Source organism: Alligator mississippiensis, chromosome 6, assembly GCF_030867095.1.
Source record: "Alligator mississippiensis isolate rAllMis1 chromosome 6, rAllMis1, whole genome shotgun sequence".
Taxonomy (NCBI): Eukaryota; Metazoa; Chordata; order Crocodylia; family Alligatoridae; genus Alligator; species Alligator mississippiensis.
This window is the reverse complement of record NC_081829.1, coordinates 13314333-13329617: the sequence shown is the minus strand read 5'-3', so window position 1 is coordinate 13329617 and position 15285 is coordinate 13314333. Positions and strand designations below refer to the sequence as shown.

Here is a 15285-nt window from a genome sequence, read left to right as displayed (position 1 = left end):
CAGCTCAATACACAGTAGCTAGCTAATGTAATGACTTAAGGAGCAAGGATCAACACCTACAAAACCACAGACTAAGGAGAGGAAAGAATCAATACAGACAATCAACTGCCCCAAGTCAGACACAGCAAGTTGCCCAAGCACCCATGTCATGAGTTTTGTCTGTCAGTAGCTAGGGGTGCAGGGCCCCAGAACCCCCCTGCACCGATCTCCTTAACAGCTGGCAGGCTTTGTGGCCTCAGCAGGGGCTAGCAGGCCTGAAGTTTTCACCCTGCTGCACCTTAACACACACAGGGTCATCTATGTCACCAGTGTTGCCTGTTAGCAGCCAGAAGTGCAGCCCCAGAAGCCAGACTCCCCCTGCGCCTATCACCTTAAAACTTGGCAGACTTTGTGGCCTCAACAGGGGTGACCATCCCTGTAGTTTTCACCCCCCTGTGGTGTAACACTTACACGTGACATGAGTTTTGCTTTCAAGAATTTGGGGTGCAGTTTCCATGAACTCCCCACACCTATCTCTTTGAAACTTGGCAGACTTTGTGGCCTCCACAGAGGCTACCACCCCTGCAGTTTTCACCCCACTGTGGCTTAACACACACACGTAACATGAGTTTTGCTTTCAAGAATTTGGGGTGCAGTTTCTCCCAAACCTCTACAGCTATCTCCTTGAAACTTGGCAGACTTCATGACCTCGGCAGAGGCTACCATTCCTGCAAGTTTCATCCAAACAGATGAAAACCAACAAAGTTATAGATATTTAATTGATTGCCCTTTATACCCTATGGCCGGATCTCCGAAGCAGCTCTGAAACTTCGGAGCTGATTCAGCCGAATCGAAGCGGGAAACCAATCTGGAGCCCTGAATCAGATCACTGGCATCTGAATCAGCCAGATCCAAAGCTGTATGGAATAGCTGCCTATTCACACAGGCCTACTGAGAAGGATATGATTGTACTCAATAACTATGTGGTGGTGGGGGAGAAGGGGTAAGCTCAGTCAGAGAGAATGGTTATTTAAGATAAAGAACAGTGCTGATATGAGATGAAATATATATAAACTGGCTGTGAATACTTGTAGGTTGGAAATTAGGTGGAGCTTACTAACCATTGGGACAGTGAGGTTCTTGACCAGCCTTCCATAGAGGTAGTGAGAGCAGCAGTCTAACTGCATCTAAGATGTTGCTTGATCATTTTATGACAGGAGCTACATAACTTGGTTTTCTGTGAAAGCAATGGACTGGACCCAATGCAGGAGATCCCTTGCAGTCCTGTCATTCGTGTTTGCATGAATTGCTAGCTGGGTTCTGCGTGCTGAGGTATCAAGCCTGACTCTTTGTTATCCTGTCCTTTGTGCTGGCATTTTCCTCCATGCAAAGTTAGTGCAAAGCTCATCATGAAACACTGTCAAGTCAGAATGGTCATGTTTTGTACTTGCATTATACTGGTGTAAGTCATGTTTCAAGGCATAAGGCAAGGAAGAACTGGGCTCATTATTAGTGATAATGATGACACGAGACAGGAAAGAGAAAGGGCTGAGTTTGGTATTTCAGTTCTCACATTGTACCTACAGTGTTAGCTCTGGGACAGCATTCACTGGAGCATGGACCCTGCCTATCTTCCCTCTGTGACAGATCCTGCATTCACCTGGAGATTGTTGCAAGTACAGAAAATATTACCACTTGGACTTTACATAGGTCGCACTGTGAGGCTTTTAGAACCTTCCTGGAAGCACGATGCTAGTCTGATGACTCCCCAAGCATCCAGAGCAGAAAGGGCCCATTAGAGCAAATGGAAGCAAGAGTCTAAAATATCATTAATTAGGGTGTGGCAGAGCACATATTGTGCCTGTCCTTTAAGGGCTTAAGCAGGCTGCAGATCAGCCTACAGGTGGGAGCAGACCCAATTAAGAGGGTCACATGGCACCCAGGAGGCTGCTTGACTGGTGTAGGGCTAGGCAGTCAGGGTATAAGACAGGCCCTGAGAGCAGAGATGGGCAGTTGCAACTGGGGAGCTGAAGGGTGAGCATTTCCTGGCTAGAGATCAGCTGCTCCCAGAACACCTGAATGTCAGGGGTAGGAACTATGGGGATGGAGGAGGGTCTTGGTCCTGGGGAATGACCTAAAACTACACCCTGCTGGGGAGGATGGTGTGGTGGGGCTGCTATGGCAGGGCAGTCTCCAGGAAATGCTACACCTGTGCCTCCCTAGTGAAAGGCAAGTATGGGCAATAGAAAACCTCAACCTCTGCTGCCTTGTGGGTGACCCTGTGGAGGGGAAAGGCTAGGGGAGCACATACCAACAGAAAAGTGTGGAGCCAAGGCCCATAGGGGCCCATAGGGGAATAAGGCCCAGGAACCCCAGTAAAGGGGTGGAGTATTGTCCCCAGTGAGGGTGCAGAATGAGAGCCAGAGGCTGCGTAGAATAGGGTTTGTGAGGGGGGCCTGAAGGACTTTGCATAGGCTGGCAGGAGTAGAGGCCCAGTAGGGGCAGAGAGAAAGAGAGAGAGTGAGTCCAGTGAGGTCAGAAGAGTGGGCCCATAAGGGGTCCAGAGGAATTATGTGGTCCACGAACTCAGAAGGTGGACCTGTATGAGAGAGGACTAGCTGCCAAGAACCTAACTATAAAACCTCGACTGGTCAATGTTGGGGCCAGGACCAGGATGGTCAAAGGGCCTGAGCACCCACCGCGAGGGATGGCCAAAGCTAAAGGCTTGGAGTCTCGACTGGCCTAGAAGCAAGGCAAGGGCATGTGAGACCAAAGGTCCCAGAAGGGGCCACTGCCAAGAGGGAAAGGGGTCTAGGTGGGGTTGCAGCCCAGTATGAGGGCGTAGGTTAGGCTCTCTGAGTAGGAGGGATTCAAGACAGGATCCGAATGTTCAGTCTGGAATATAGTGGGACCCAGTGTGGGGCCAGAGCCATATAGTGATGCCATCTGTGAGGCATGGGACACAGTGTAGGGATGATACAGAGCCATGTATAACACCCTTGGCATCAGAGCAATAAATGGGCAGCCTCCTGCCTACACACAGCTATTCTTTAGTTACAACAAAGGCATCGCAGATGAGTAAGGTGGATGGATTGTCCTTGACAGGTGGGTGGGCCAATGATTGGACTGGCCTCAAGACAGCCCCCTGTCACATAGGATTACCATATTTCCAGTTCCAAAAAAGAGGACACCTACCAGGGGGACACCTCTCTCCCAACTCACAGCCCCCTGGCCCTGCCAGTGCCCCTCACTCCCAACCCACAGTCCCTTGCCCCCCTCCCTCCCCCCACAGGCTATGTTGGTGCCCCTCAGTCATAACAGCCCCTGACCCTGCCAGTCCTGCTGGTGCCACTCACTCCCAACCCACAGTCCCCTGCCCCCCGGCCCTGCCAATGACCTTCACTCCCAATTTGCAGCCCCCTGCTCCCCCCAGCCCTGCTGGAGGGGGCCTCCAGCTGCCCCCATCCTGACCAGGCCAGAGCACAGCAACTCCAATTCATGAGGGCAATGGCAGAACAAGTCTGGCCCTGTCATAGGCTGGAGGGAGGAAGAGGGGAGGCCTGTGACACCCACCACCCTGGGCTGGGAATTCCCTTCCGTGCTGTGCCAGGCAGCCTAGCCATGCCCCCTCCCCCCCAGCAGTGTCCCCATGGGCTGCCCAGCCAGCATGAGCACTGGCCCAGCCACGGAGCTCCCCACTGCCCTTGTCCCCTGCTGGAGGGGCAGGCACCTCCCCTGCCCTGCTGCAGCCCCAATGTGTGGGCAGCTTCCCTGTTACCAGACTTGCTCGTCACTTTGGGTTGTGCTCATTTATTAGGGGTATGTTTCTGGGGTCTCTGTAATTCTATCAATGTGCTGCTTGTGTTTCTATACAGAGCTCTATCTCTCCCTTCTGCAAGTCCTCACCCCCAAAGGAGCTATCTTGCAGGACTCAGTTTCAATGGGCCTGGGTTCCTCCAGCCACCAAATCAGTCAAATGCATACGCACACACACAGATTAACATGACAAGCCTGACTAGGCCGGGTTGATCAGCATGTATAGACTGACACCCTTATATGCCAGGAATCAGTTCATTAAGGCAACAATAAAATGCAGTCAGACACAAGAACACCGGTGAACAGAATCCCTCTGAATCAGGCTGGGTGTCCAGCTTGCACCCTCATGGGCCGTCATTCAGTTCATTAGGGCACGTCTGAGCTGAACTGGGTCAATCAGCCTATACAAGCTGATCCCCTTATGCGTCTCAAACTCAGCACGTCCCAATCTTTTGCCCTAACTGTCCTAGTAGTGGTAGCCTTTTGATGAGTGGACCCCACAGTATTTTGGAGCTTTACAGGGATCTTTGGCTTAGGTAAAAGAAGCGTTGCTACAGAGCAAGTGGGGAAGGGGAAGCAGAGAAGGAAAAATACACCCAGTTACCACCAGTTTGACTATAAAAGTTATTTATTGCTAAGTATATGAAATTTATGATGGTACTAGTATTAATAACCATGCAAGGAAAAACAAACAACAAAATTACTATATTACCCTGGCTCAGTAGAGTATTTGGGGAAACTTAGCTGAAGCTTAACTAATAAAATTCAGGTTCTGAAAGCTATTCCTAGAGAGAAAAAGAGGAAGAGAGAGAAAGAGGGAGAAAGAAAAAGAGAGGGTGAGAGCTAGAATTTCACCGTTCCAAGGCACTCAGGTGTTTTGTTAACAGGCAAAGTTCCCAGCACAATCGTTGAAGGTTAAACAAGTGACGGAAAGAGACGATCTGTTTATCCAGCTTCTTGAGAACAACAGCGGGTGGTGTCAGAGAGATTTCTCCCTCTTGAAGCACACTTTTTGCTGCTGTATGGCTTTCTTATACCCTTAGTCCAGCCTCCTCAAAGCATTCTTTGAATTGTGTAAATGAAGAGGGTCCCAAGCCATAAATGACAGGGAAAATCCTGTTATATAAACAGTTTCAATTTAAATGAATTACCTCTTTTAGTGACAAGGGGTTATCTTATTTGGAACATCTCAAGAAACTGATTAACCACCAGGAAAAACATAACGTTTTAAGGAGTCACCAGACACCTAGGAGCTGGCTTGAAATTATTATGAATATAGAAGATATACTGGAAGGGATACATTATTTCTTCTCAGATTGCTTGCACTGTAAAGTCAGCATCAGTGTTTTGTATTTTACCTGTTGTGAATAAGCCTCAGCTGAGCCTGACTTTCAGATCTAACTGTAGTCTCTTAACATACTTAAGGCGATTTACTACAAGGGCTGTGTGAAACGGCACCATTCCATTTCTCCTGGAGTTTCAGCAGTTCGACAGAACAGTGTCAAATTCATTTTGAGTCAAAACAGATGTTCTGTTCTGTTCCCTCAAAACAGAAAGGCTGTTTTGAGTTTCACTGGGGATGGGGAGTCAGACCAGTTGGGCTGACTTCCTATTCCCAGCACCAGATCAGGCTGGGGGCGGGAGGCACCCGACCCCCACACTAGATCACGCAGGGGTTAGAAGGCAACCCAGCTGGGCTGCTTTCCCGACCCCCATGCTAGATCACACAGTGGGCGGGAGGCAACCTAGCTGGGCTGCTTTCCCGACCCCTGTGCTAGATCATGCTGGGGGCAGGAGGCAACCTAGCTGGGCTGCTTCCCCAGTCCTGGTGTGATCTAGCATGGAGCACAGGGAAAGCAGCCCAGCTGGTCTGCCTTCCACCCCCAGCACGATCTAGCATGGGGGTCGGGAAAGCAGCCCAGCTGGGCTGCCTCACCGCCGCCTACCGCATCTTGTGCTGGGGATGGGAAGTCAGCCCAGCTGGACTGACTTCCCATCCCCAACCTATGGTCAAAACATTTTGACTTTTGAAACATTTCGACCAGTCTCATTTTGTTTTGAGGCTTTTGTTTTCTTTCAATTTTGCTGTTTCAACCTCAAAATTAGTTGAAACAGTGTTGAAACGAAACAGCTGGTGAAATTTTGCACAGCCCTATTGATTACTTGGAGTGTTCATAAACTTTGTGGGGAGGACTTCCACAAGTCATCCCAGGAAAGTATGACAGCATTTGTGGTCAGAGCTCCAACAGGCTGGATGTTGTGATGAACCCTTAACCATTGTTCAAATGTCACCCATACCCCTCTGACTCAGTCTCTTGCCTTAGCATTCCCTAACCCGACAACCGAGTTTTAGTCAATTGAGTTTAAATAGGTCTCCCATACTGGGATCGGGGAATGTATGGCCCGAGATACCTATTAAACTTTTCTTCTGCTTAGTTCTGGTTAGGTGAGGTTGTGGGGGTGAGGGAGGAAAATGTCCTTTGTAAGTCCAGCAAGCTGGGTGCCAGGGCTCCCTTGGGAACACAGAGCTGACAGGTAACATCCCCCAGCTCTGTCCCTGTCTCCAATCACCCTGCCCCCTCACTCCACCAGAGGAGCACAGCAAAATCCCAGACATTGGTTCCTATTTCAAAAAACTGCCTGAATGGAGACTGGAGGACTCAGAAAGAAGATATGTCCAGAAAAACCCAGATGTATAGTAACTCTATCATAAGTCTTCAGGAGAGATGAGTGTGAGTGAAAAGGAAGGAAAGGAAGGCTCAGAGGGAGACACTGTCAGCAGGGTCATGCCTGGCTGGAGCTCAGTATGAGGCTTGTTTGTGAGTATGCACCGCCTCTAATGGCTTAGTTACATGAAGAATAAAGGCAAGTCCTCACGACCATAACAGCAAAGGAAATATGGTCCTGTGCTAAGGGGACTAGCTCAGGAGATTTGGATTTAGTTGCTGCATCTGACTTGCAAGCATAATGCATGCAAGTTACTTAACCGTTAGTGTCTCATCTGTAAAGGGGCAAAACGATGCTTCTTCTCTCCCTGTCTATTTAAATTGTAGGCTTTTCAGGGCAGAGACTGCCCCTCATTATGCAGATACAGAGTCCTCAGTACCAGAGGGGCCCTTGGTTGCAACTACAGAACCAACAGTTACTAATGCTTTTAATTACCCAATGTACATGTGCTATTAGAAGCAGGTTGGGGAGTCCAGCTGTTCACATGTTGTCACTGTTCAAAGCTCTCTGTACCTCCCAGGTCTCTGGTAGCACTGATAAGCCGGTCAGCATCCTCGAGAATTGGAAATCATTGTTGTAAATTATTTTTTTATTGCTGTAATGGATTTGAAAAATCAGCAAAAATTCCTTCTTTTCACCAGAGACATCACTCCCCGTCAGAGACCAGCCAGGAGTGGGGAAAACAACCTAATGCAAATATATGGGCAGCCTCTATATGCACTGAAATAGAGCTCTGCTCATCTATCCAGCTTCTCAGATTAGCTGCCTGTGCCCTCAGGTCTGATCCAGTCCCATGGAAGGCAGTCATAGCCTTTCATTTGATTTTAGTGGGAGCTGGACTAAGTCCTTAACCTGACCTTGTCCCCAGTCCTTCAGTGATGGTTTAGCTGCACATATCCAATGGCAGGGAGCTGTATTAGAGAGGATTGCTGTCTTGCTATTGCACTTTACTTGGCTGAGCAGGAGCCAAAGAGCATGGCACCAGGGGAGTCAGGGTGCCTGGGTCCTCCGAAGTAGCTGGTGTGTGAAGTGTAGCTGTGAGCAAGGGCACAAATGAAGTGAAGCTTCCTGTGGAGGCCTCTGCAGCTCCCTCCATAATCTCAGAGCTCTGCAAAGTTCAGATCTCCAGCCCAACCACTTTGCCAGAGGTAAAACTTCAGGAAAGTCTGACCCCAATCTCTCAGGAACCTGCGGGTCAGGCTGAGAGCACAGATCAGTGACTGGAAGTGGGTGGTTCTTATTCAAATATGGGGAATGCTGAGAAATTGAAAAGTGAATCAACTATTTGAAAGGAAGGAGCTGCCTGGCCAAGATGCAAACAGCCTTAACTCTGACCTCAAATAGATGCAAACCTCTGAGACTCCTGGTTTCAAAGACAGTCTTGAGAGCCTTACTCTTCATTAGTTTGTTTGGGTCACAGACAAGGAGGCAAGTCACAAATGTCTGAACAGGCACATCACTCAGACAGGAGGTGATGATTCCTCCATCAGAATTCCTGGTGCTTGAAATGCCACACTAACTCCCCTCCTACTCACACACTGCTTCCCCGGCCAGGAGGTGAAATGATAGCACTTACATGAAGAGAGCAAAACCTAATGTAGTGATGAAGCATCACACTTAGCAGTGGAGACATGTCTGTGTGGAACCAATTATAAGACCAATATTGTGTGATGCACATTTTTGACATTTCCCATACCAGCTGTGCAAGTGCATTATCTCCTCCTAATTTAAGGTAGAACTACAGTCTGCAAATCCTTATGTGCAAAAATTGACAAAGAGAAAATGGGATGGTGGTGATGGCTTGGACATATTACATGTCCTTAGTCACAGGATGTAGATTCCTAAAGGGTGACTTCCCAAGGGTATTTTTTAATAGATTCAGTTGTCCCTTTTGTAATAATATACCCAGAAGCCTTGGCAAAGCATTTTTTCTTCCTCTGCTTGTTTTTGAACCTTAGAAATATAACGATTGCCCCTGGCTTTGCAGAATAACTCTTTTGGAGGTCATGGAGATATGGATTCTGGAGTCACCACTTTTAACAAAGATATTTCCCCTAAGAGTTTCTAAATTGTTTGAAATTAAAGTATTAACAGCAACAAAAGTTTTAAATAGATTAGAAAAAAAAATCACTTATTATTTTATCAGATTTGTCTTCCCTGGTACCTCTGTCATAGTTCTACTAGTACTCCAGTTGTCCATCGGCTCTTACAGAAGACAGAGGGGGAACAAGATGTAAGGAAGCAATAAAAGACATGATCTATATTGTGTTTTTTGTACAGGTCAGCTTTAAAGCTCTTTTAAATATCATAATTTACATCATGTATTATGCAGGAAACAAGGAAGGGAAGTAGTGAGGCAAGTGTCCATCCTGGGGCAGAGTTAAGGTTATTTGGGAGATTCACTCCAAGTATTTTCAGCTTGAAAAACAGGAGAGGAGGCTGTATTGCGAGGAGTAAGTTGGAAGGATTGTGGAGCTAGCTCCAGGAGCCTGATTTTCTTCTGCTTTGTACTTTGTGCTGTCATTTACATCAGTACAAAGCAGGTGTAAAACGCTTCCCCATGAAAACAGTAACATTTTGTTCTGCTCTAAGTAATTGCGCAAGTTGTGGGGCAATGGAGAATTAGACCCTAGGAGCTCATAAAGCAGAAAAAGAGCAGAGCAAAGCAAAAACACATATTGTTGCAAATATGCAGTGCTGGTACTCTTTGCATGAAAGCCCACAGCAGTTGCAGCAATGAATCTCAGCAAAAATGTTATGATAACATTAAATTATTAATAAAAGTTTGTGTTATTAACATTAATAGTAGCACCGAGAGCTGCAAACTGTCGTTCAGAATAAGCAGGGGAGTCTTATGCTGTCAGAGGAATGGGCGCAATAATGAGTAATAAGTGTCTAGAGATTATGGCTTCCTCTGTTCCTCACCCTGCCCCTGGTGTGTACCTGCTAGAGGTGCTAAAGGAGGGGGTGTTACTCCTCAGTTTTGGCAGTTGTTCAGTGAATAGTTAAAATATGCCATCAAGAGGAGGATTTTTGTTGTTGTTGTTGAAGTTTTTACAATCAAGGATTTTAATAAATATGCCTTAGAAGTTAGGGCCTGACATGTCTCTGCAGTTTTTCCACATCAAGTGTGCATGCTGCTAGGGCTCTGCAGACTTGTGGGCAGCTGTAGAAGTGCTGGAGAACATCAGGAAGCCCACATGCTGACCTGTTCCTACAGACCAAATGCTGTGAACACTTCTTTGAAACTTTCCTGAATTGCCTGGGCTGCAAAATGGAGCTTTTTGGTACTGAGCCATTATTTCTCTGAAATTTCTGGTACTTCCACTTTGGCTTGGGCTAGTGATCTTCCTGGCTCTCTTATCACAGCCTCGGTCTGTGTGCATCTCATCCCTGTCAGTCGTGGCTGAAGCTGTGGGTGCCCAAGCCAAACAACAGTGGAAGTGGGACACTGGGCAGTGTCTGGAAACACTTCCCCTATGCTGAGTTTCCATGTTAGACCCAAACTGACTGCTCCATGTCCAGCCCCCATCAGGGAGCCCATCTGAACAGTGCTTAAGAAATGAAAAATGGACTCCTGAGCCTAGTAGCCCTAGGGCTACCAGACTACTATAAGCAAAGCCCACCAGTTTCCATAGCCAGCAGTACACAAGGAAGCAATGTGAGCAGCCTCACATCCAGCCTGAGTGGCCATGTAGCCAGGGATGATCCTGCCTTGAGCAGGGGGCTAGACTGGGTGACCTCGTGAGACCCCTTACAGCCCTACTTTCCTATGATCCTGCACCTGGGAGTGACCCACAATTGCCCCACAATTTGGTACAAGTTCAGAGCAGGGTTTGAACCCAAAGCTCAGGAGTGTGTGTTGAGGTGACTCACAGAGGTCCCTTCAAGCACCCTGCCACTGCCTGATAATGAGACACCCTATGAACCTCCAGAGGCAATACACCTTCAGCTGTCCAGCGAAGCGGTAGAGTTTCCTTCACTGAAGGTTTTCAAGAAGAGGCTGGACAGGCATCTGCTGGCCTTGGTTGAGAAACAGTGGATCCTGTCATTCATTGTCCAGAGCGTTGGGCTTGATGACCCTCAAGGATCCTTCCAACACTGTGATTAACAGCTTGAGTGTCAAAGTGCTTGGTGCTGGTATGTGGGAAATGCAGCCTGTTTTAGCTCAGAGACTTATTTTGCTTATTTTATACCCAAATCCCTGTCCTGACCAATTTCTTCTCGCTATATGCATAAAAGAGAATGTACCGAGTAAGAAGCAAACTGTTCTTATGAGATACAGTCTGGAGCATCAAACCAATGTTACTGCAGTAATCCAAAGCAGGGGTTCACTGTGGTAGCAGTTGTACCTTCACGTATGGAGAGACCCAGATCCTCTGCCCCACGAAAGGACTCACAGTTTTGAACAGAGAGGAGGTGGGAAGGGAAACCCAGGCCAGCAAATAGGTATAAAATTAGCTACTTAAATATGGCTCTGAATTCCTGTCCCCATCCCTGGAGGTGGGTCAGTGGAAAGGTGCTGTGTGCATGGCAAGAGGGAGAGCTGGGCTGCCCACACAGCAAGAGAGGGGCTGGGTTGCCCAAGCTGCACCCATGCTGCGAAAGACTCAGGCTGTGCAAACAGCCAACAGATCTGTGCAGCTCATGTTGAACACAGGACAAGCAGGTTTATTTTACAGGTGATTTGACTTTATTGGAAGAAGTGTTCAGGGCCCACTGTAAGTCTGGAAATGACACCAGGAGGTCATCTAGTCCCACGCCCTGCTCAACCCCCCTCTCTCCAAATCATCCTAGATGTGTATTTGTTTAACCTCTTCTTAAACTTCACAGCCACCTAGCACCATGCCCAAAACATGAAAAAAAAAAGCTTAACTTACCACAGGTAAAGCTGGATGAAGGCACTGCCAGTGTCCCACTACTACAGACAAAAGCAGTTGGTAAACAGCTGTAGTTTGCCCTATAAGCTCCAGTCTGACATCACGACCTGTGGATATTTGTTCTCCAAGCATTGCTGCCTGGGAAATTGTGCCATGTATTCTCTGTGAAGTGGTCAGTGACCATGTCAACTAGACCCGACCAAACCAAAATAGGGTTTTCATTGAAAAAGCTTGGGCCCAAACACCAGCAAGGTTTGGTTCCTTTGGGCCCAAACACCAACATTTTCAGTTAAAAAATATTCACATTTTAGGTTGAAACATGAAAAAGCTATTTATCTTTTGTCAAATAGATATAGCAAATATGGATTTTTCACACACACATAAAAAAATCAGTTTTGATGAAACCCATTTTTTTCACCAAAGGAAGCAAAGACCTGTTGTCTGCCCCAGCTGCCAAATGCCCTGGCACCGGATTCAGAAGTGCAGTCACCGCCCCTTATTCTTGGTGCTCTTGGCAGTGTTTACAAGCATCTGGGACTTACAAGCACAAAATGAAGCTGGGGGTGTCAAGAGATGCACACTGCATTAAAGGGACTTCTTGCTCATACAACTATCCATCCTGCCAATCCTTGTGCCCTTAAGGCCTGGAAACCTCTCTGCTTCTATAGCAGGGCCAGAGGGGAACCTTCCTGCAGGTTTCAAATGTGAGCATTTGCTGTGGCTCCATCCAAAGGCACAGTGACTGCAGAAGAGTCTAAATCTCTCTATTGAATCTATCCTGCTGTTTTGCAAGCAGGGGTATCTGTATTGATTGTGCCGTGCTTTCATCTGGTCACTCCTGGAAGGGAGCCCAAAACCCCATACTGCTACCTCTATTAAATTTCAGCTTAGCGTCTTGCAAGTCTGCTATCAGGAAGGTGCAGGCACTGGGCAAGGAGGATTAGAGCTGCATCTTATCCTTCCCCCGGTGACAGCCCGAAGCCATGTCTTGCAAGGGGAGGTCTGCTGCCTACCAAGCAGAGATCTAAAAGCTCAGGGAGATCAAACAGGGAGAGCCCCAAAGCATGTTAATGGGCTTACCAGGAGGAGATAGCCAGGAGTAGAGCCTTGGCAGGCTTCCGTTGTGCGTGGTGGGTGTCAATCGGCTTATCTCTCTGATAGGCCTGCCTAGCATGATACAACCAAGCTGGGGAGAAGGCACCACCTCTGCCCCTCAGAACCAAGTACCAGACCTGGCCAGGCACTCACCTGGGACATTAGTGCTGAGGGCGTCCTGAGAGGTGCTTCACTCTCCATGACATCAGGGTGTTGGGGTCCTGGTGGCCTCCTAAAATCATACTCTGACTCTTTAAGTTCTGAGTTTTCATGCTCTTTATCTTATGACTTATACGTAAGGTGCTTCCAGCACTGAGCAAGCCTTTCAACACCTGGGCATGCGGGTGCTGCTTGTTCAAGTGGTGTAGAGCTGGGGAGGTGCCTTGTTAATGTCTACCCCATGGAAAATTTTAGAGCGACAGGTTCTGACAATAGCACAATTAAAGAGGGACAAGCAGAGCACCAGTGCCTGCATGCCGGCTTAACGGGGAGTGCCAAAATAACTGCCCCCACTGCCATCCAGTGATACAGCTGCCCTGTTACGCCTCTGGGTCTCCTGCTCCCTGCCTAACCACTCAGCTACTGAGCTAAACATGAGAGGGCTGTCCCAGGCTTTGCCTGGTAGAGATGCACATCCAAGGATGCATGCATGGAGCCACATTCCTGCTCAGCCAGTGTGCCACCGACTCATGCTCAGTAGATGTGTGGAAGCTCACCCATGCACACTGCTCTGGAAGTAGGATCACAACCTGTGTGGAACTGCCCAAAATAGCAGATACATGGCTGGGTAACTGCCTTGCCTGGGTCACTGACTGGCTACTGCCTGAGCTAAAGGACCCACCTCCAGTGATTAAACCTGGACAGGCTCATCAGCTTCTGCATGCACCACTAGCAAGGCATGGGGAGCTGCAGCAAATGGGTTATAGGTTGATTAATAAACCCAACACAGTTTCAGCTTTAGCTCCTCTCACCAAACTGATCTCAAAACAGGTTCATAGTTTTGTCCTGGACTTTCCAGTCAGGAAGTGATGCCAGGGAGCAAATGGCCTCATTGCCTGTTCCAAGCACCTGCAGCTCCCCTGGACTTCACAGGGTGCTCCCTACCTCTGAAGCTTTGTGGGCTTGCTTTGGGCATGATACCCCAGGAGGCAACAAAAACTTCTACTGGGGAATAGTCCCTATTGAGAGCAATCACCTAACTTTGCTTGCCTTCCCCTGTTCCTTTGTTGTAGGACCGAGACTTCATCATGACCTTCAATACCTCGCTGCACCGCTCATGGTGGATGGAGAATGGGCCCGGCTGTCTGGTGACACCAGTAATGAACTCAAACTTGGCCCCAGAGGACCATCACGTCATCACAGTCACTGGCTGCCTGCTTGATTACCAATACATAGAGGTAGTGAGCAGCGCCATGCAGATATTCCTGGCGGTAAGGGGAGCCAGCACTCGATCTTGTCTTCTTCTGCAGTGGTTCTTGAGGGCGTTAGGATGAAGGTAGCAGGGACACAGGCCTGAGTTTTCTCTCTCTTGCATAAGCTTGCTCCACTGGCATTATTGCTGGTCTCCAGTGAAAAAAAATTGGGCCTCCAGGGCACAAATCCAAAGTAACCACAGTAGAGTAAGTAGACCCAATACTCCATATTGCAAAATTCAGAAAAAGAGCTGAATCTGACCTTCCCCAAACATCAGTGGAGGCATCTTTCCTCCCAAGAGCTGATGCTCTCTTCCTGTTTCCAGCCCTGCTATGTGCTCCTAAGGGGGCTGTAATTCTTTTCCGGTTGGCACATCTACACATGCAGCGGACTGCACAGTTGTTACTATGCAGTCATTTAGTACTTGCTTAAGTAAGTATTAAATGGCTGCGTAGTCCCAACACCACATGGCTATTTTTAGAAGCTACTGCGCAGTAGCATCGGCATCATGGTTTGTGCCTGGCCATGCTACATAGCCGTATCTCCTCGCTACGGTGGTGTAGCGTATCGTGTAGACACACCCAGTGAGTTAACTAATAAACCTAACACAGTTTCAGCTTTAGTGCCTCTCACCAAAATGATCTCAAAACAGGTTCCTAACTTGGAACAATATACTTGGAATTACTCAAAGACACAGATACACACACATTTTTAATCCTTTTGCAGATTTTTTTGAAAATGTTTTTGCAGAAAAAAAGGGAAAATGTCTCCATTTTCACCAAGCTGAAACATGTCTTTCAAGGGCACACTGGAGCTTCCTATACTTTGAACTCTGTGTCATGGGCAAAAAAACACTTGAGGATCTGAAATGCTGTTGAGCCATTAGAACTTGTGAAGTCTTTTCAGTTTATTGGTGGTATCAGACACCATGGCCTTGAGCTCTTGGGACTGTGATATTCTCCTGGAGGAGCAGGAGAGGAGGGGGTAGCAAGTGGTGCTGGTCTTTTGGAAACACTAAAAGAGCAATCCTGGGAATTATCATCATAGTATCTTAAATTTGTTTTCAGCCCCTAGTTAGAAAGTGTAATGAATAATAATAAGGGAAGGAATTTATTTAAAAATACAGTGAAATTTACCCTTATAGAAAAGGTCAGCACAAAGCATATACCCTGCTTAATTCTCTCCACGCACTGACTCTCACCTTTCATGGTAATGGAGCCACAAGTATTAAGCTGAATACGTGTATAAAACAGCAACTTGATGACTTCCCTTTGGTTCAAATTGTAAAATTAGTGGATGAAGGCATGTAGCAAAGGCGCTAATATATCAGGGTGAGCCAAGCTGGCATATTTCAGCTGGTGACTTCCCAGTGTGT

At 47.6% G+C, this 15285-nt stretch overlaps 1 protein-coding gene across 3 annotated transcripts in view; it reads left to right on the top strand.

The window, feature by feature from the left end:
• Nucleotides 1–15285, top strand: part of NKAIN1 (sodium/potassium transporting ATPase interacting 1) — a 225884-nt gene that overhangs the window by 162835 nt on the left and 47764 nt on the right. For 2 of the 3 annotated variants that reach the window (XM_019488897.2, XM_014605006.3), the window contains one exon: nt 13730–13927. In XM_019488897.2, coding sequence (XP_019344442.1) covers nt 13730–13927 — 198 coding nt within the window. The remainder of the gene's footprint in view (nt 1–13729; nt 13928–15285) is intronic. The other variant, XM_019488890.2, reaches the window with a different exon arrangement.